The sequence below is a fragment of the Clarias gariepinus genome, chromosome 2 (assembly GCF_024256425.1).
Source record: "Clarias gariepinus isolate MV-2021 ecotype Netherlands chromosome 2, CGAR_prim_01v2, whole genome shotgun sequence".
NCBI classification, from domain to species: Eukaryota; Metazoa; Chordata; class Actinopteri; order Siluriformes; family Clariidae; genus Clarias; species Clarias gariepinus.
In genome coordinates, this window is record NC_071101.1 from 24,449,044 (window position 1) to 24,471,341 (window position 22,298).

At 36.9% G+C, this 22,298-nt stretch overlaps 1 protein-coding gene across 2 annotated transcripts; it reads right to left on the minus strand.

The window, feature by feature from the left end:
- Positions 1-175: 175 nt before the first annotated feature.
- On the minus strand, positions 176-21,526 carry ice2 (interactor of little elongator complex ELL subunit 2). 2 transcript variants are annotated; one of them, XM_053487363.1, is made up of 16 exons: positions 21,388-21,526; positions 20,891-20,995; positions 18,834-19,135; positions 18,591-18,710; positions 18,317-18,451; positions 17,448-17,564; positions 16,851-17,007; positions 15,935-16,119; positions 14,962-15,832; positions 14,650-14,816; positions 11,509-11,638; positions 8,349-8,433; positions 8,070-8,120; positions 4,505-4,754; positions 1,186-1,399; positions 176-775 (listed from the first exon to the last, which is right to left on the minus strand). In XM_053487363.1, the coding sequence occupies exons 2-15, from the start codon at positions 20,949-20,951 to the stop codon at positions 1,220-1,222; spliced, it is 2,811 nt and encodes a 936-aa protein (XP_053343338.1). In that variant the 5' UTR covers positions 20,952-20,995; positions 21,388-21,526; the 3' UTR covers positions 176-775; positions 1,186-1,219. The 2 variants fall into 2 exon arrangements, with proteins under 2 accessions (XP_053343338.1, XP_053343331.1); XM_053487356.1 differs by having other exon boundaries at positions 18,834-19,140.
- Between the last annotated feature and the right edge of the window lie 772 nt (positions 21,527-22,298).

Consider the following 22,298-nt stretch of genomic DNA (forward strand, 5'->3'; position numbering starts at 1 on the left):
ACACATAAACCACCATGAATTGCACACCAATACATCATAGCACACCATATTTATATTCCATGATAGCCACAAGATTCTTAAAAAGGGAAAGTTCACGCAACTCAAAATAAGGTGATAAGGAAACAATAAGCAGTAAGCAAGTACTCTTCCAAACAACACAACTCTGCAACGTATCACTGTATAAATTCATGTTTAATCTTATTTGATCAGAATTTCCCAAAATTGTCACATTTTTTCCCTGTACAATTAAATTCCATATGAAAATTTGTACAAACATCAGTCACACAATTTGAAGCTTTTAGTCGAGGTTCACATTAGTGAGATTTATTATACCCAAATTTGCACAAACTCTGGAGCTCTTATAAAATAGAAACTGGACAACCCTGTAAGAGAAATTACAAATAAATGCATTTGTACACAACCTCGAATATGATATTTATTATTAATGGGAAAAATATCCACAGATCATTCGGCATAAACAAATATGGAATTGTTTATTAAAAATATGGCGATATAGTGGTGGCCTTACACCCCCAGGGTCAAGGCTTCAAATCGACCCTCAGATCTGTGTGGGTGGAGTATGCATGATCTTGCTGTGCTTAGTGGGTTTCCTCTGGGTAGTCTGGTTTTCTTTCACAGTCCAAAGACATGCAGATTGTGCGTGCATGTTGGAGTGTGTGTATGTGCACCCTGTGATTGATTGACACCCCCCTCGAGGGATTAGGCTGCCTAGTGTCCAGAGTCCCCTAGGATAGGCTCCAGGCCTTCCATGACCCTGTGCAGGATAAGAGGTATAGAGAACGAGTGAGTGAATGAGAACATTGTGAATATTTATACTTTTTTAAATTATTTATTTATTTTTTTACTTTGAAGTAAAAATTAAGAACAAAACATGACTAACATTTTTCCCCAAAAAAATGTTTCACAATCAAACTGACTCAGGTCTTGGCCTTTTTGCGAAATATACAGTAAGCACTTCCACACACCCAAATGTCAGTATGATGTAGAAAATAGCATTAATTACAAATTGAAATAATACAAAAATATATAGGAGAAAATGCAGGGATATGAAATATTCAATATCGTACTCTTTCCTTTGCAGAAATTTTCATTAACTTATAATTTAGGTACTTTTATTTAAATACTAATGCCGACTGTTCCTTAAAAAAAAAAAACACAATTTACCTGAAACACATCTTACTCTTCACTGCTTATTTATTCACTTTACATGTCCTCCATCATTCTGTGGGTGTGCTTTAGTAGTCTTTTGTTTCTTTTTCCTGTTCCTTCTCTTCTGCTTTTGACTGCTCTTCCCTGCTGAGCCTTGCCTCACTTGTACAGATGCAGGCGTGCTGTTCCCCGGCCATGCTCCGTTACACCCTCCTTCCTGAAGGGTCAACTGTGTTAAAAGGTTAAAGACGAAAAGACAACTGAAAACCAGTCAAGAATATCATAATACAGAATTCTTACTCACAGACAGCATGACATTCAGTTTTCTGTTTTATTCAGTCACAATCACGTGTGCTTAGCTTTCATTTCCTCCATCAGTTAGCTCATGATTTAGTTGTGCATGATTATTTGCAATGGTTTCTTAGTTACGAAACTAAACTTCACTTTTTTAGCTAAATGAGTGTATTTTTGTACTATATGTCAATAAATTCTTTTATTTTGTCATTCATGTCAATTAATTTTATTTATGTGCATCTCATCAACCCAGCTATTTCCTGGTTTCATCAATAAGTCACAGGGCAGCGTAATGCACTGTTCAGGATACACTGGCTGCCTATTAATTTCTACACTCAACAAAAGTTCCCAACTTTTTGTGAGTATGGAAATGTTTAAAATCTAGCACATTATAAGCACTTTGCTCATCCAAGATAGACTCACTGTTAATCACAAGGGGCATTTGAAGCTCAGCCTATGCAGGACATTCTCTAGAACATGTTCTAAACTGTTCTCTGAAAAATGTCCTTAAATTATAATTGTTCTAATTAAAGTTTTTTATATATATATATATATATATAAAAAAACTTCCACTTCGTTCCAAAGCCCAAAAATATTCATATAAAAATAATTAATACAAAAGAAAACAAATTAACCTGCACTTTACCTTTGAAAAGAATCATGGCTGGTGTTAGACGAGAAAAGTAGCAGGGGGGTAGGACGACTTTCTCACACACACACACACACACACACACACACACACACACAAACAAACAACCAGAAAAACTCTTTTTAACCTGTTTTTCTTGACAGAGGCCGTTGTTGCAGTACAGTTACTAAAGAACAGTCACTACACTTGGAGAGAAAAAAAAAATCCTTTTATTCGCAATCCAAGGTTTTACTGTGTTTGGTTTCAGATCCCCTTCATACAATAACTGCATCCTGAATACGATTCACTACTTCAGTTTGTTGGTTTTCTCCTTTTAGTCTCCGCTTCAGGAGGTGTCGGGCATGCTCAGTTGGATTAAGGTCTAGTAACAGACTTGGCCAATCAAAAAAACTTCCACTTCTTTCAAGCAGGGATGCAGCCACAAGCCATGACAATGCCTCCATCAATGGCTGCTTTATTATGGCAAAAACCATTATCACAATTATTTTGGTTAATTGTGAAATCACAATGATTAACAATATTATTTGTTCACTTTGGAAATCATAATGTATTGTAATGTATCATAATGTATATAATAATTTAATGAACTTAACAATAACAAAAATGGAGGGTTGATTGTATTATTGAGACTATTGAGATTGTACTATTATTTATAATAGTAGATTTTCTTGAACTGTAAAACAATGTTATTTGATTAGATTATATAATTAAATTCTTATTGCTGATAAATGTTTTGTATCTTGTGGTTTAACCTTCCAACTGCTGTTATTTTCATTAGACAAGCTGTTACATGTGTCTGGTTATTAGTAAACCAGTGATTTTCTTTTTTTGGGCTCAGACCAGTAGGAGTCATCCAACGTTATTAATTGTTTAAACAATCAATCTAACGGGTCACAACTTAGCAGCAAGATATACTGGCCAGACACATCTTCACATTACTTTTCATTGGAATTCAAGAATTGTTGCTGGAAGAGAAAAGTATTTTAGTAAAGGTCCAAAAGCCACAGAGATGACTACAGGTTTAGGGAAATTACCAATCAAAGTCTATTCAAGAACCTGGGAGAGCTTTACAAGAAGTGGAGGGAGGCTGGAGTCAGTGCATAAAGATCCACCGCACACAAACATCTTCATAAAAAGAGCTACAACAGCTACATACCTAGTAACAAGCCACTGGTCAACCAGAATCAAGGCCAGAAGCATTTTAATTAGCCTAGACAGAAAACAAAGACCTGTGCCATTGCTCAGTGGTCCAAAGTCCTCCTTTCAAATTAAAATAAATTTTGCATTTCATTTTGAAATAAAGGTGAGAGTTGCTTGAAGTACATGGTGAAGTTTCCACAGTTTGTGATGATTTGTGATGATTTGAAGACTGACACCAATTCAACCTGGTCTGGGCTGATAGCCTCTATTCCATGCTGCATTGATGCAGTAATTCATAGTTAAAAAGCCCTGACCAAGTACTAAATGCATAAATAAAATTCTTTGTTCTGAAATTCTGTATTGTAAAGCATTTTTTAATTGAGCTTATACAGTATTCCAATATTCTAATATTCTGGGACACTTGACTTTCATGAGCTGTAAGGCATAATCATGAAAATTAAATTAAAAGGGACATAAAATATTTCACTTTACATTTTATAAATCTAGAATTTGAGAGGTTTACTTTATAAATTAAATGAACTTTTTTCTTTTCCTCTTCTTCCTTTTTTGAGATCCACTGCAAATAGAGGACGACTTTTACTTTAATACTATACAGTATGACCTAGGATATCTCTAACTTTACTTAAAGTACAGGATTCATGCACTTTGTCCACTACTGCATTTCATGGTATGTAGTAATTGTCCTAGATTACTTTAATGTTAAAAGTAAGAAACAATATGTGTTCCCCCAAAGCGACCCTCTCCAGATGTCTAACCTAAATAGAGTTGGCCTCATCTTTGGGCGTGTAGTAACATATACCCAACATACGAGTTACACAAGTAGCTTACCAGACTAAGTTTTAGTTTGAGTTTCTGTTATTTCTGACACATTTGAATAGAAGTGAAGGCACCACAGCCAATCTGATGAAAGAAAAAAAAAGCACTTATGTGTGCTCAGGTGCTAGGGGGTTGAAAAACAATTGCCACAATTCAGAAAAGACTATTTAGTGAAGTTTCCTTTTACAAGGAACATAGGTGTTTATTGGAACACTGTCCATAGTGTAGTAAAAACCCATATAGCAGTTTTCTAACCACTTGATCAAATAATCATATGTAAATTTTATTCCATAAATAATTTTCTAAAGTTCAATTGAATTTTAACTGTATAGCACAAGTCATGCTGTCAACAAAGCATCTTTACAAAAAATAATTTCTATTCTCTTGAAAGGGAAAAAATGCTCCAGGTTATACCTTAGGCTGTGGGGGTTGCCGTGGAGGGAAGGTGCATGGAGGTCTACAGTATTTCTTGTGAAACGGCATAAGATGGGAGGGATCCACTGGAACCCATGGAATTTTGCCTTCTGGTATTAAAGGAGGTCCACAGTGGACAGCCTGGATGTCATAGACACTGCGAGTGGGCTTCTTTCCATCACCAGCTTTGAATATGGTCAAAAAAGCTTCACCAGATTTGTGACCTAATAGATATCTCCCTTCTTGTAAGCTGAAACAGGTGACAGAAACACAGAGAGAAAAAAAAAGACTGTGGTTTTTTTGGAGTTTTCCATAAAAAAAAAATAATAAACTTAAAAATGTGCTGGATTTTTGAAATGAGACTAAAATAAAAATGACTGTCGGGGAATCAGAGACAGGTAACCAATTGTGAAATGAAACAAAACCGGTTTGCATTGATGAAGATTAACCAGATGGAGTGATTAACACATGCATTCCGTAAAACAAGTTGCAAGACATAAAAGACTAGCAGTAAGATGACAAAGGTTTGTTGGAATGATATCAACAACAAAGAACTATAGAGTTTTGTGAATCCATTTATAGTTTTATTAAATCAATTACTAGAACTGAGATTAAACCCAACCAAATGATTCTGATTAAAATGGCTACTTCAATTAAATGTCCTGTTTTTTATCATGTTGGATTTACTTTAAAGTGAATATCAAAGTAACTAAAACTGAATTTAGTACAATCTGCATATCAAGCCTAATGAGGTTTAATGTTTTAAGGTAAAAGAACGAAGCCAGTATTCCAAAGGCAGAAACTACACTGTAATTTATGTCCAAGAGTCACAATTATCCGAATCTGAGATGCATTCCACAAGTGGTGATATAGAGCATAACAGCACTGGGACATTTATATATACATTTATCACATACATCACAAGTATTCTAACAGTTGTTAATTACAATAACTGTCTGTAAGCAGCATGGGTGATATTATGTCAATATGTTCTAGGGGCCTGAAAAAAGGGGAGAGCAGTTACCTGCCAAAACCCACATTCAAAGCCAGTCACAGAAGCACTTTCAGGAAGAAAACACATTTGATAACATAATGTTATCTTAACCAACACAACTCCTTAGTAATTGCTTTTAAGTCGTTCCGAATTGCTTCTGACCCGCCTGTGTTGTTTTGTTCAGTGCTAACGTAAGATATAAAGCTAACTAGTTTCTAACACAAGGCTGAATCCCAAATTCATTTGTAACCTGTGATAAATGGCACTGCTTGGTGTGTGGAACAAGGCATTGTACACTCTAGCGCAGTAGTTTTTCATTTTACGTTATTCATGATTTTAGGTTAGCTGATATTCTAAGAAGAAAAAGAGGAAATATAAAGAGAAACTGGGGAGAATTACAAGACTGGTTACCACCTCCATGGTTTATTCTCTTCACCTTTTGGCTACATAGAGAACTGTTAAGAATTTAAAACAACTATCACCCCTGTTAATTGTCGGTTGCCAGCTAAATGGTAGTTTCACCCAGGATCTGCTGGCAAAGTAAATAAACAAATAAATCATAATCTGTTGATAATAAATGGTGTTTGTAGAACTGGGGCTGCGCCTTTGTGCCTACAACCACATCACTCCCTCTCATGTGATATTGTTAAATTAGTAAAACTTAGGACTACAGTTGAGAGAATTAAAAAGTTAAAACATTAAATAATCCAGAATTGACATCACTGCTAAACAACATGTACTAGGAACTAGAAAAAACAGTGGGAGAAACAAGTAACAAATATTAATTTATTCACAGGAAGCACCAGGAAAACCTTTCACAAAGAGCTTAAACATGGAAAGCTGAAATAAAGAACATGTGGAACCAATTACTACAGGGCACGACTGTAAACAAGAAGGGGGGAATCCGGTAGGGCCAGAAACAAGGCAGAAGAATGTGAGCAGCCATAAGAGATAAAACTAAAGTGGACATAATAAATAAGTGTGTTCACATTAAAACATCTGCACCACTTTCTAATGTGGTCTAAGAATGAATACTGTACATGTCTTTTTTTGCATGATTTTAACTAGGCTTATATGCATCATGCTGGCTCCTCTTATGCATACATTAACATGGCATTTCTCGTTGTTATGCACACATGGATGGCGCACATAGTTTTTGTTTTCAGGTCGGACTACTTTTCACATAGGTAAATATAGAATATATAGGGCTGTCATCACCAACCTTAAGGAAAAAAAAATGGCAACCAATGCGACTGCGTTTATGCTATGTGTATCTGGTAACATGGAGGACAGTGTGTGAGGTTTGGCCAATGATGCTTGTCTATGATGGACAATGCATTTCCCTGATTCTCAGTGTGTCACTCTGAAGCCAAACCCAAATAATCTGGCAAACACAACTTTGTTTAAAAAGGACCTTTTGTTGGGTTGCAGGAGAGATGAGAAGTGGAAATGTTTGTGCAGAAGCATACAGTCCATTAGGGAAAAAAAAAGAATGAACACTAGGTAGGTGTAGCTCTGCCTCTACATATAAATAATCGTCACCACAGATGACTCTCGGTTCGACAGCAGCTCTTCGTAAAGCTCAGCTGTGAGGCAGGGAAGCAATGTGTTGTACCTCGATCCTCTCCTTCAGGGAACAGAGGTTATAGTCAAAGCCTCCTGCTCATCCTCTGACAAGCCGTGCATATCCAGAACGATGAGTATGTCATCATCCTGGAAAGCATGCTGTTCGTCATAGCGCTGCCTGGCTGCTACTGGTCCACCAGCCCCTCCACATCATCCATTTGGTCTGCCCAGCTAAAAGCTGGTGCTGCTGACTGGAAGAGGAGGGGGTCTTGTTGCACAACCATGATTTTCCTCAGTACTCTCTTTACAACCATGACCTGGCGTTCAAGGGTTCTAAGAAGCTGGCAACAAAACACGCAGGACTCAGTCTTAACTATCGCTCTCCTGGCATGGATAATTTCCAGGCATACAGAGTACCCTTTGAGTTTCAGCTTTTCATGCAAAGAGAAGCCGCATTCCTTGGACAGACTTCTTCTTCACCAAGTTTGTTTCCATGCTCATTCTGGTTAGCACCATTCGCATAGCTAAACAGAAGCCAACCAAGTTGAAACATAGCAAGCTCTCGGAACAGTCAACTCAAAATAAGAGAACACCAAAAGGAACAGTTAAACTGACTTTCCTAATGGGTGAAGACGTAGAGTGAAGTAGCAGCAGCTAGCAAATTTAAACAAAATGTTTCAGGAGAGTTGGAGAGCATCAAATGTGCTTGACAAATTTATTTATAAGGGTTTACAGTGCTGAGTTTACAAAATGCTACAAGCAATATCTCATTTATCACTATGGAGAACCATAGGAAATCACACTTTACAAACACATTCACACCTAGGATCAATTTAGTGTAACCAATCCAACTCATGGGATGTTTCTGTGAGTGAGAGAAAAACTGGGGAACTCGATATCGAATCCTGGGGCTATACTGAGGTAACACTAAAAAAGTGGTAGAAAAGTGTTATGTTGTGAATAACTGAGTAGAAATGCTTCAACAATATCAAACTTTAGTCTCACCTCATGACTTTATTCAGTATGTGGTAGAGTGTGTTCAGGCACCTAGCTGGTCTGTAAGACAAAAAAAGGATTAAATGTGTTCATAAAGTGCATTCATAAAGTGTGAATAATATCTATAAAGACAAAGCCAGATGGAACAAGGAAAAAATATTAAGTTAGACAAACATTAATGTAAGCAATCAGGTGTCCAATAATGATGATCTTTATATGTGATCTATATCCAGCCTCCTAGTAAATGATATAAAGAGGAAATCAGGACATGCAGTGAGTATACAGTACTTGAAATCACAGGTAGTGTTCTTTATCCAGTCACTGTTGAGCTCTTGAAGCTGCACTACCTTTGATGAGTGTGCATTAATCCGACCTACACACACACACACACACACACACACACACACACACACACACACACACACACACAGTATTCATTTTAATAAGCGATTTTTCTGCAGTACTGTAACTGTTGCATGTCTAATGGCATACCGATTACTGGATGGCATAATTTCTGTTTTGATAGATGGGGGTGGATGAGAACAGTCAGGCAGTGACATGCGGTTGCAAAACGAGTATTGCATCACTCAGTTTGACTTTGAAGGTTATGTTAGCTATTGTAAAGCAAATAAAGGCACGTCTTAACATACAATACATCCAATGGAAGAAATGAGTGTGTTATCGCAGAGGCCTCGTAAATATTAAACTCTACTTATAGTATGAATAAATTCAAATCACCAACACAACCTATTTATTGATGTTGGGAATACCACAAGATAATGTGTCCACAAGGTGGTCTAAAGAAAATCACGTACAACTGACATGGGTAATTGACCATGCTGATAAAAGTTTACTTATATTTAATTTTTTAATGGGTACATATATACAGTGGAACCTTGGATTCCACTGTATACACGTGCACACACAAGCATAATTCGTTCCGGAAGTGGGCTTGTATTCCAAAACACTCATCAAAACAATTTTTTTCCATAAGAAATAATGTAAACTTATATTATTCGATCCATAGTCCAAAAAAATTTATACATAAAAATATAAAGTAAAAAAAAAACACGAATTAACCTGCACTTTACCTTTAAAAAAAAGTAAAAATAAATCCTGACAGATAAATGTTTCTGTTTATGCGTGCGGGCAGTGTGTATGTGTGTGAAGTAAGAGGAGTAATAAGCCTCCCCCTTCTCATCTTACACAGTAAACCTTTCTTCTTTCTTATGAATTTCACACAAACACACATTAACGAAAAGACTGTTTTGTCAGTAAAATTAGCAAGTAACATCGCTAATGACACTTACTGAGCGCATACTAACGGAATCACTGCTGTAAAGTAAAACCGAAAAAACGAACATGCATTTTACCATTGAAAATAATCACGACAGAGCAGTGTTTTTGTGTAGATCATAGTGTGTGTGTGTGCATGCGTGTGTGTGTGTGTGTGTCTGAAGGCAAGAGTGTGTGTGTGAAGGGTATCAAATTACATGTGCGTACACATAATGACAAAGAGGGAGAAAATTTGATCTTTATCCTTTTTAATAAGACTTTCTTTTGCTTTACACGCGCACACATGTGTTATAAACAGTACACGCGCGCTGTACACACATGCTTACAAACACAAAATAAAATATATTTTACACGCACACACGTGGTCATAGTGTTATAGTAAACAGTACACACATGCACGGATGTTGATTATACCAGTGAAAAACATGCACTAAGACCAAGCAGGGGAGACGATTACCCACAATTCTGCAGCGCAAGACAGAGAAAACCTGTAATCACGTGACTTTCAGCGTCAAAACAAGAAGCGCATGCGTGGTACATGATACTCGGTACTCATAAACCAAGACTTCCAAGTCAAAATTTATTAAAAATCTCTGCTCGTCTTGCGGAACACTCGCAAACTATGTTGCTCGCGATCCGAGGATTCACCGTAGTTGCTTGTTCAAAAGATTAATCAGGTGTTACCCAGTACCTTAATCAGCAATACAAGCAATATATATCCTAAGCAAGCATGTTACACATGGGAAAGATTTTCCAAAGGAATTTTAAAAATCTCATTGTGAGACTTTGCAAGGATAGAAAAGGATACAGAAGGATGGCAGCTTCTTCAGAAAGAGGCAGCTTATTCAATGCCAGGCAACACCCATAACCACTTATTGTAATGTGTACACTTTGGTTTTGGCTTAGAAATCATTGCAATGACATCCAATATAGAACTTTGTCTCTCCTGTGTTTACTCTCTGAGTGAAGTAATCAGAGTACATTAAAAAAAAAAGATACTATTACATTTTACTATATATTATTTGCATGCATTTTCTGCTCTATCCACTGTTATAACACACTGAGTTGACTCTTTTAAAAAAAAAAAAAAAAAAAAAAAGACTTGTCAGGACTGAGCACATTCGAACAAAGGCAAGGACAAACAACTCTTGATGCCAGCATAAAACTCCTCCTAAAGCCTTCCCAGAGAAATGCATCAAGTCAGTGTGAAAGCAAGACCAAGGCTGGTCAGGCTGTGTCTGAGCAAGCTAGATTCTGGCCTAAACCCAGTAAAAAGGCTAGAATCCTTAACAAAGCTAAAGGAATGTCTGAGTGAAAAGAGAGAATAAGACTCTGCCTCCCTTTTACATTCCTTCACAACTGCATACTTATTTAGCCACAGTTTTTTGTAGTGAATCAGTTGGTCCAGTTCAAAAACGAACAGAACAAAACCACAAAAATCTCTATTCTGTTTACATGTGCACATCAAACTATATTCTGGCATATATGCATAAAGATTTAACTGTTAAACTAACTACACAGCCAGTGTTCATTTATAACCTGTTTCTTACTCCAGGCTAGAAAAATACTAGTCATTTTGAAAACCAGCACAGATTGCTTAACCACTGATTTGCCTTTTTTGTCTGTTAAAATAATAGTTGCTATGGCGATAGTGAGTGTAAACAGTCACTGAGGTTATATGCGTCATGTATGAGGCATGTGGGGGCGGGTGTGGCGGGATTGTGTGTGTGTGTGTGTGTGTGTGTGTGGGGGGGGGGGGGGGGGGGGTTGAATGTTTTTCCTCAAAGAACAGGACTCCACCCTATCCTGTTCACATTAACTCTGCACTTTGAAGCTACTCTAAGCAGAAAACTTCACCTAAGACTGTACAGTAACATTTCTTAAGGTTAATTATCCAGCGTTAGTTGGCATAAACATCAGTTCTGAGTACATTTACAGAAAATATCAGTCGGTGACTTGTGTGTATGGTATGTTTACATAAGTGGAGAAGTTGTTTAGATTTCTGCATCCAGCCCCAGCCAAAGGGTTTACAGAGTCATGAGTCTGTCATTACTACGAGGCATAACACGCTGACAGTAGTGCAGAGCTATTACTACCTGATGAGAACTGAACAAATGCACGAGTGAAACATGCAGCTGTGTGAACATCTTACCTATTAAAGACACTGTGCTGGAGTGAAGCTGCTGCTCAGCCCATAGCTGGCACGCCTCAGTATGGGTCAGAGTCTCGGCTCCGTAACACAGCTGGTACTCTAGCTTGGGCAGCACATGCACAGGGACTGCCTGTACAAACACAGGTTGCATTGTTATCCTAAACACGTTAGTGCTAGCACACTCTGCTGTTCATTTATATTACACACACTTCCAGTCAGACCCAGCAAAAAAAAAAAAAAAAAACCTGCAGAACCTCCACCCTTTAGGACATAATTTTTTGCTCAGGCGTCAGAATAGCCTTTACTGTCTATTAAACATGATGTTTACCTCCAGAGTATAGACAGACAGTGAGTACACTCCTGTTCAACATCAATTATCCATGGATTCAAAATTTTATCTCCTCTTAATAACTGAATTATTTCTAAGTTGAAATAAAAGTAAGTACATCTGTGATTTCCAATAGGTCTAAATGCATAGATATGGTTATAAAATGACATGTGTACACCAGAACTTTGAGTTTTGGACCTACAGTATGCGCTGTGTCTACCTGCATGTTACACATGGAAAAATCTTTCCAAAGGAATTAAAAAAATCTCATCGTGAGACTTCACAAAGACAGAAAAGGATACAGTAAGATTGGTATTCCACTAAAAGTCAGTTGAAACACAGTTACAACAGTAATGAAAAGTTAAAGAAAGAGCCCTAGTGCCACTAATCAGAGCCAGAGCTAGAGTGGCCTTTCCCCTTTAAAAAAATTGTGCTACTTGCACAATCTAACTCTGAGAAACATACAAGTGGTTTAGACATAGCACAGGGGTTTCTGTGATAGCGCAGTGACAAAAGTATTGAACAACATTAATCTCTATGAATGGTTGCAAGGCCAGAACCCTAGCTTGCTTTTTGGCACAAAACTGCAAGATTAAGTTTTAATAAACAACATGAAATGAGATGAGAGCAAGATAAATTAGTTTAGATTGGATTCAACATGTTTAGTAAGAAAAGTGGCCGGGATTACCAAAGTGAAGGGACATTCCTAACAATGAAGCATGAAGGTGGAATTGTAATGATACAGAGCTGTATTCCCCCATGGAAATAAATCCTCTGCTGCCCCACTAATATTAAATATCCTGTTTCCAGGACAGTTTGTAATTTACCAGCTAAACACACCCACTGAACCTGATAATTAACAGACTGGTTAATTGTACAAGGTGATACATTTTTTATTATTTTTCATTTAAATGATATTGCACAGACGTATACTCATTTATGTCAGAACAGGGGAATCACCAAACCGGCTCAACAAGAGGGTGGGGTAAACTATATGCACTAACTCCAATGCAAGTTACAGAGCTGCACCCAGCATTACATATTTAATCCCGTACCAATTATATTATAACTATAATACAAGTAAACTTATGTGTGTGTGTTCTAGTGACAGCAAATATCACAATGTGCAAATAGGCAATTGTGGCAACACATAATAACCACTTCTCAGCACATGAAACATGTTTTAAAATTAGTGAATATAGGAGGTAGTACCTGTCAAATGTGTGGATACACCTCCTTTTCAATGTTTTTTTTTTTACTTTTATAATTTAGCAATGTATATTAATACTAAATATATTAAAAATGTGACTGAACAAAAATTGAGTTTTGTAGTCAGCAAAACAAATAATATATATATTAACCCAGAATATGTTTTACATTTTTGATTCATCAAAGTAGCCACCTTTAGCTTTAATGACAGCTTTGCATTGCATTCTTCGACTTAGCCTCATGAGGTAGTCACCTGAAATGGTTTTCCAACAATCTAAAAGGAGCTCCTAGAAATGTTGAAGACTTGACTGCTTTTCCTTTACTACTGGAACCAACTGATCCAAACCATCTCGACTGGATTTAGATGAGGTGATTGTGGAAGCTGGTGCAGCACTCCATCACTCTCCCTTCTGAACAACTAGCCCTTACATAACCTAGAGGTGTGTTTGGGGTCATTGATCTGTTGGAAAACAAATGATGGTCCCACTTTGCTGTGGATTAATGGTGGGTGCCTTCATAGTTCTTGAGATTTTTTTGGATTGACTTACTTTCAATTCTTGAAGTAGTGATGGACTGCATTTTCTCTTTAAAGCTAAATGTAGTTACTTAGGACAATCTAATGAAATATTAACGTAACATAAAAAACATATAATATTCTGGGTTGTGTAACACCTTTTCTTATACCATAAATGTTCTATCATAGTTTTGATGTTTTCAATATTACTATAGAAGGTAAAAAAATTAAAAGAGAAAAAAAGAAAAAAAAAACACTGAAGGAGAAGGTGTGCCCTTACTCACACATAAACATATATATATATATATATATATATATATATATATATATATATATATATACTGTATACACACACACACACACATATATATATATATATATATATATATATATATATATACATAAATATAAAATGAGGAGGTATGGGTGTGTGTGTGTATATATATATATATATATATATATATATATATATATATATATATATATATATATATATATAAGTTTGTGTGTGTGTGTATATACTTAGAAACTCATTATATATATGAGGAGGTATGTATGTGTACATATGTGTGTACATATGTGTGTGTGTGTGTATGTATGTGTGTATATCTATATATGTATATGTGTGTATGTATACATACACACACAACGTTTGGACATAATATATATGCAATTTACTCATATAAACTTTATTTATATGACTCAAATGTAGAATAAAATATATGAGCTGTAATCTATAATCATTAAAATCAACATAAATGATGTGGAATATTTTACTTTACATCTACAAATTTGAGAGTATTTTTTTTTTTTATTTCAATTATGAAAGGAAATTTAACTTTTCCTCGTATTCTAGTTTGCACTGTATATATTAATAATGTAGTTTTTCCACCTATTTAACCTGCATTTGCCCTCATAAAATATGGCCAATTGAAGGACTTTACTAGGTTGCTAACAAATATAAATTGTCTATTTTTTTTACATTTTTTTAATTATTCATTTATCTCTAAACGATTGGGTTTTTGTTGTCCTATTTCAGGAAATACCGACAACATTTCTTCTTTTAGCTCCTTGGAATTTCTTCACTCACCCTGAAGGTTTCTTGGTCATGTCTGGGATGAGCGATGGACACAGAGCTACGCACCATCAACAACACATCTAGCAGGCTGTAGAGTTTATAAAGTACACTGCCTTCCTTAGGAGCTTCATAGTCCTCTTCATCCTCAGCACTCACCAGCAGCTCTTCTTTCAGCAGTCCTAGCATGCACACACACACAGATACACAAAGAAACACACAGGCATCGTTCAACACAAGCTATTTGATCATGAAGTTCTCAAATGGCACAAAGCATACTTTAACACCACAGCCATCTGCAAGAAAAGAAACAAAAAGAATACCCACGTTTTCTTTGTGTTGTGGGCTGTGAGGTGGCAGGAGCAGCAGCCTCATTCTGCAGCCCTTCTCTGTATTCCATGTCCAGGTACGAGGACACACTAGATTTGACCAGAGACACAGACCGGGTGTTGGATTTGGTTTCAGCTGGACGAGCCTCTGCAGCTGGAGCTTTTAAAGGTTCTTGGGTTTTGGCTGTCGTGGATTTCAGCATGGCATTTTGCATCCGCAAAATGTGCCCTAGTTGGTCGCAATCTGCTGAGACTCTGGGTCTTTTGACTCCTTTTTTAGCTCCTTTAGCAGAGGGACTTGGAGGCACATTTAAATCACTCACAGACGAAGCGCTGGGGTCAGTGTTTTTTTCAGTGTTTGGCGTCTCCTGGCTCTTCACACTTGCTACATCGCTCCATGGGGACCCGGGGTCATCAATAATGAGGCGTTCCTCATCAGAATCAATGTCTTTAGAGGAAGGCATCACGCTATTTGCTGATAAACCTTCTGTCGACTCAACACTCGAACTCAAAGGCTCTTCCTCAGACATTGAATTCAAGGTAGTCTCAGCACTCTCGTCCATCGAACCGTCCTCCCCACCCACCCTGACTGCTGCTTCTGGCGCGTCTTCCTTTGCTGGTGTAGAAAGTGTTGATATAATGTCTTTAGGTGGGGAAGCTTCTTCAGTGGAATTGTTAGAGGTTTTGCTTTCTTCAAATTCTGCTTGAGGTTTTGTCTCACTTTTAGAGGGGGTTAGTTTTTTCGAATCATTGACCTTGACTTTCTTTTTTGGTTGACAAGACTCACCAAATGACTCCAAGTCAGTTAAATCTACTTCAAATTCCATATCAGTGCTGTTAAACGAAACAACTGGTCTACTGCTCGTTTCCTGAACAGCATAAAGAATATAAAAAGAAATAAATCAATTGTTTAAAACAGTAGATCATCACGCTTACTGGTGTCAAGATTTTCCTCTGAAATGAGCACTTACTTCTGCTGCAAAGTTAGTTCTGTTGGAGTAGTCCTCCGCAGAGAGAAAAAACACAGGTTTTGATCCCGTCTTCTTATAAGCCAGTTTTACACTCTCCTCATGAAAGAGATGACTTCTCTCTCTCCACGTCATCTCTGTCTTCAGCAGAGGAGGGTCGATGTACACCGTTTTACTCTGAGTGCTACCTGTACAGTAATCATTATACACATCAGGTCCACTTAGAAACTAGTTCCAAACCAGGGCTTGTGTTCAAACTGTCAGATCTGCTCAATTATTGACTGGTGTGCTAGTAGAAAATGCTGTTTGTAGCTTAGCTTAGATTAGTACATACGAGGGTGAGTAAAAAATTATCCAAAATTCTGGATGTTGAATTTATTTTAATTAATTTTAAGAAAAGACAAATACACCATTTTTCAACATAACCTCCTTGTTTGTCTCAAGCTTTCACATTCCCTTATTAAATTTTTTTATTTAAAATTATGTACTGAGCTGTGAGCCACCGCTATCTTCACTTCTTCATCAGATGGGAATCTTTGTTCTCGTAGGGTATTCATACACACATGACAAAACATTTTCTCCATACTAAGTCTTCAATGAATAACAGCACCAGGTTCACCCTCAAACCACAAAAACGAATCACTCCTCGCTGCTCTTATTTTGTTCAAATCACAAGATATGTTTTGCTCACTCTGCAGTAACACATGAACTAAGGTAACACGTTCACACCAGCACAGTAGTGACTAGTGACACAGCAGCCTTGAACAGAGAGTGCCGATAAGACCAACAGAAAAAAAAAACAAAAAAAAACAGTGCAGATAATTTTTGACTCACCCTCGTACTTTCTCTTTCAATCATATTACACTTTGAGTAAAAACCTGATTCTGAATCTTTTGAGGAATTCTGGGTGACTTTTTACCTTTTGCAGGGTTTACTTTTACACATACTGGCATTTCCCATGTCTCAGTAAACACAGTACTGTTGTTCAGGAGCTGCAGGAAGGCCTCTTTCGCTAGACACACATGTGGCTCATAGGTGGCACTGAGCTTCTCTGCATTTGTGTCACTACTAATAGGCTGCACAACAACAACAAAAAACAGGACCATAAACATTTTCTGTTAACTACAAGCCTGAACAAAAACAGATTTAATATCGCCCTCTAGTGGGTGTTTAAGAAAGTCTGTAAATAATCAGAGTTACCTCTTTTTTATCAATATAGCAAATATATGCTACATATGTAACATTTATACAGCTAATAAATAGAAGTTCCATAAAACAAAATTAGCATTGCATTCAAAACCTGTGGAAATAATACACAAAAAGACTTAAGAAATGCTCTTGATGATGTGTGTGCGTGAATACGAGAATAAACAAAATGTGTGACAATGTGACTGAAACCATTAAAAATTTTTACTTAAAGAGACCAAACGTTTACTTTATCCGCGATATGATTCTCTATCGTTTTATCAAATGTCTTTATAATCCAGATTTTATTGGAAAAAGTAAGATCACTTACTGTGTGGTAAAAAACAGCCTTTTTAATTGGAGGGTTCGTGGCTGAAACTGACTCATAATCCACTGCAAGTTGTGTGTCTTCTGTCAGCATTCGTTTTTCTACCATATCTACAGTGCCCTATAGAGAAGACACAGGAGTTATTATTATATACCATTAAATTAGGGCTGGGCTGTGTAATTAATTATGTCAAAATATGTACAGACAATTTATTATTATGAGTAAACAAGATCATTTTAAAATTGATTAACTAAACTAATTTGATGTTCAGTTTTGTAAAATTATCAATTTTGTAAAATTATCTTTAATTATTAGACATAGATAGATAGACCTAATGTTTTTACCATAAAAATGACATAAACCATCAAACCATGTTTTAATGTTTTAACTACTGCTCGGAATTTGAGCAAAACTTTACAGTATATTTCTTTATACAAAATGTTTTTAGAATCATAAAAAAAAATTATTTTACCCAAACATTAAATGACTCTATAATAAACTATAAAGGCGTTCAAGTCAAACCGGGACTTGTGATTAAATTTCTTATAAACTAATTAGCCGCAGTAAAACATTTGAATGGTGTAACTTTTTAAAGATGGCCGTATGTCCGTAAATGGCGATCCTGGCTGATCATTCAGCAAGTCGAACGCATGATCCTTGAAAATCGATGGATAACTAATCGCCCACTTGCAAAAGTGACACATCTGGGGAAAAAAACGTCTTGATGGTATTTAAACACTAGTGAAACGCTGGGAAAAGTGCATAGCAGAAATGAAGCTAGTTTTTACTGTCATTACGGTGTTCTATTATTCTGCACAATTAAAAGTCAAGTCGGGTTTGACTTGAACGCCTTCATATAAAGGATATCTCACCATTGCAAGAAGCTGTTTCTCAAAGTTGAGCGAAATGTCAGAGACAAACTTTCCCCCTGTTAAACTGGTGATCTCTTGAATACTGTAAACTTGTGGGTAGTTCTTCATGTGGTCCAAGCAATGCTTAAAATACTCCTGTTAACCAGAGGTAAAAATCAAAGCATCAAACTTGAGCCTTATTTAAATGACGATGATGTGCAATGCACAGACAGGCAAAAGAGACGGTGCTTAAGGACATGTAGAACTTGTGACACACTGATTAGTAGTGCTGTACCTCTGAATAGCGGGAAGCTCCCACTGGCATAAAGTTATAATCGTCAGCACACACTTTGGCAACATCTTGCAGGTACTTCATGAACTCCACCACCTCTGCCTTCAACTTCTCTATTACATTCTAATATGAAATACATCATAAGTTATACGAGTACATTAAAAGGCTGTTTTTAAGTATTTTTAGTGCCTTAAATAATTTTTCAAAAGTTTAATTTCAAGGCATAATGTTGATGACTAAGTTTACCTTAGGAGCCGTCTCCTGTTTGTTGTTCTTAATGAAGTGTAAACAAGTCGCTCTTTCTTTGCGGATGAGAGAGGAGAAACAGGGGTATGGCACTTTCGGTGTAGGGAAGCAATCCTCTTCTGTAGTCTCAGCTGCTTTGTTCTTACATTCAGGAAGTGCTTCTTTGCAGTCTGATGTTTCCTGGCGATGTCTGATGTTGGACCGTGGTGCGGTTTTCTTACATTTGATGTTGGTGTGACTGGATTGTGAGGAGTAAGCAGATGGATTTTTCTTAGGGTCTTTTTTTAGGTGTGCTTTTTCATCTGGGCTTTAAAGGTTAAAAAAAAAAAAAAAAAGACATTATGAGTGTATTTATAAAGTGACATAACATTTAATTACATTATCATCACCAACAACAACCTTCAGTTTCTCTAAAACTCTATAATGAAAAACAAAAATAAACACAGTAGAAATATACAGCGATCAGCCATCACATTAAAACGATTAACATTAAATCCTCCTATGATTTAGATTTCCCTTGCACTACCAAAAGTGCTCTGATGCACTGACTTCTGTCTCTTAGCAGCAAATCCTTTTAGTGCTGTACATAAGTTATACATGGGGCGACTATGGATCAGATTTGTTTGTCTTGCATATTCCATGGATGCTTAATTGAATTAAGATCTGGGTAATTTTAAGGCCAGATAAACAACCTTTAACTCGCAGGCCTTCATGCCCTGGGTGTTCTGAAACCTCTCTATCATGGCCAGCAATAAATTCTTTAAGATAGCCGTGCTACATAAGCATTTCTGTAGTATCAGACTGGACTGACTAGCCTTTGGTCCCCAGAGGCATAAATGAGCCTACGGTGTGCATGATCCTGTCACCAGTTTACTGGTATATAATAGATAATCTATTCTATTCCATTAAACTGGTGGTGGTATTATTGTTATAGCTAATCAGTGTATAAAGAAAGACCAAATACTAACGTAAAAAATACATTTACACATGAGTAATAAAAAGCATGAATGGGCTAAATTTGTTCAAGCATAAGAAACACACAATAAACCACAATGTTCATAAAGTAACAAGTAAGGAATACAACTTGAGGTGTGTAGTTACATATCAGAAGCTTACAGACAACCAGCTGTGATGATGCGAGTATCTGATCATTTTTTAGTATGTGACATCACTCAGATGGCATTACAGGGAAGCGCATTTACATTTAGGTATTTGGCGGACGCTCTTATCCACAGCGACTGACAAAAGCGCTTTGAAGTTTCCGTCATTGGATAGATCCTTGGTTACTAGATTACTAACTTTAAGAACCATCAGGTAAACACTATTGGGGAAGGTGGCGGGGAGAGGAATAACCCAAATATCTAAGAAACAAATAGTTCTTTAGTCGTCGCTTAAATATTGCCAGTGAATCGGCTGTACAGACATAGAAAGTTCATTCCACCACCTACGAGCCAGAAAAGAAAACAGTCTATATGCATGTTTTTATCAATCCGGATCTTGAGAGATGGTGGAATAAGCCGAGCATTGCTAGAGAATCGGAGGGAACGTGTTGCAGTGCAGTATGTGATTAGAGCTGAGAGGTAAGTGGGTGATGAGTTGTTTTTGTAGCCTTGTAGGCAAGCATCAGTGTTTTGAATTTGATGCAGGCCGCTTTAAGTCGAAAACAAGCCGCGCAGCTGCTATCTGGATCAGCTGTAGAGGATGAATGGTGCACAGAGGCAGATCTGGCAGGTGTGAGTTACAGTAGTCCAGTCTTTAAATATCAAGGTATTATATGTGCTACAAGCACTTGAATAGCCTGTGTAATGGACAGAAATGGACAAATTCTTCCGATGTTATAAAGAGGAACTCAGCGAGAGCGAGTAAGGTTAGTGATGTGTGGAGAAAATGACAGCTGATTGTCCAAAGCTACTCCAAGGCTGCAGGAAGTGACTGAAGGTCACCTGGGTTGATAGACATTTGTGAACAGGTGTATTTTTTCTTTCCTCCACAGTATGAAACATACCAATGGTATATGAATTTCCTATAACCTTTTGCAAAAGACGGAGTGACTTTACCTTTGTAACATGGTCCAGAGCTCTGTAATGGTGGGCGCCAGAGAGAATTTATCAAAGACATCTTTGGAGAAGGGGCCTGGATCTGTGACAGCAGGAACCTGATCCCTGTTCAGAGAGCTGCATTAGTCACAACAACTGACCGGCGTAGTCTGCCAAACCATTATCTGCCAAACCATGATGCTACACACACATATATATATATATATATATATATATATATATATGTTCATTTTGTTGATCTATATACTGGGAACATTACTTGATGGGGATGTTTATTCATCAGAATATGCTACCAGTATATTTTTCAATAAACGTTATGTTAAAGCCGCCACATTCACCCCTTCAGCATGTAAAATCTTTAATAATGTAGCGAGACTCTGCTATCAATTCACGACACGGAAGCATTTTTTGACAAGGGAGCACAATTTGGCAGAGCAGATGAAACTACCCCGAGTAAAAAGAAGAAAATCCTTATCTAACTAGCTCAACAGTCTTACCATTTTAGCTCCATGTGCGTAGACACAACCACAGGATTAATATCGACTCAAAAACTTCTTCATACGCTACTAGACAGAGCAGAAAATAACGGCTTCTAGCGCATCCTACGTTGTCAGCTATCAGATTGATGTTTTCAACCGGTCCAGACTGTGCAACAGGGAAAAGTCACCGTGTAGGAACAACAAATGTAGTTATGGTTCCTCACTCTTCCCCCTTCCGTTTCAATCTCCCACAACTTTCCATTACATTACCTCAGAATTCATTCATAATTAAACAAATATCAAAAACATGTCTATTAATTGGTTAATCATCAATAAACACTTTTATTCTGGTCAGGGTTGAGGTAGCTCCTCAGGTCCAAACCAGTGGTCTTGTAATATTCATAGATATTTCTTTTATTCCAATATTATTAAATATTTAAAATGTCTTACTTGTACTTAAGTAAACTAACAAAAAAGATTTATTTTAGTTATTTATTGTTTTACTTTGCACTTAGTTTGACAATTATGGTACTTGTTATAAATTTCAAAGATTGTAAACAAATGTTAAAATAAAAATAAACAAAAAAAGCTTTTTTCGAGTTGTAAATTTTTTATTGATTAAAAAAAACGAGTTTAAATGTAAATAAGTTCACTAAAGCAGACTTATACTACAAGTTGCAGGGGGCCTGGACGGGGTGCCAGTCGATCGCATAGCACAAGCAAGCACACAAGCAAGCACACAAGCACACGCACACACACACACACTATGGGCAATTTGGATAAACGAATTAACCTAATCTACATGTCTTTAGACTGTTGGAGGAAATCCATCAAACACATCGACTCCTTGACCCTGGAGGTGCGAGGCCACTGTTCTAACCCATCGTGCTGCCGGGCTCTATACTGCAAATTTTTTTTTTTTTACTAAT

Excerpts from the sequence above, each read along its gene's own strand:
- ice2 (XM_053487356.1), bottom strand. Across the intron at positions 17,565-18,316 it reads AGAAACAGCTTCTTGCAATG|GGCACTGTAGATATGGTAGA; the intron begins GTGAGATATCCT and ends TCTTCTCTATAG. Across the intron at positions 14,817-14,961 it reads GCCCACAACACAAAGAAAAC|GACTGCTGAAAGAAGAGCTG; the intron begins GTGGGTATTCTT and ends TGTGCATGCTAG.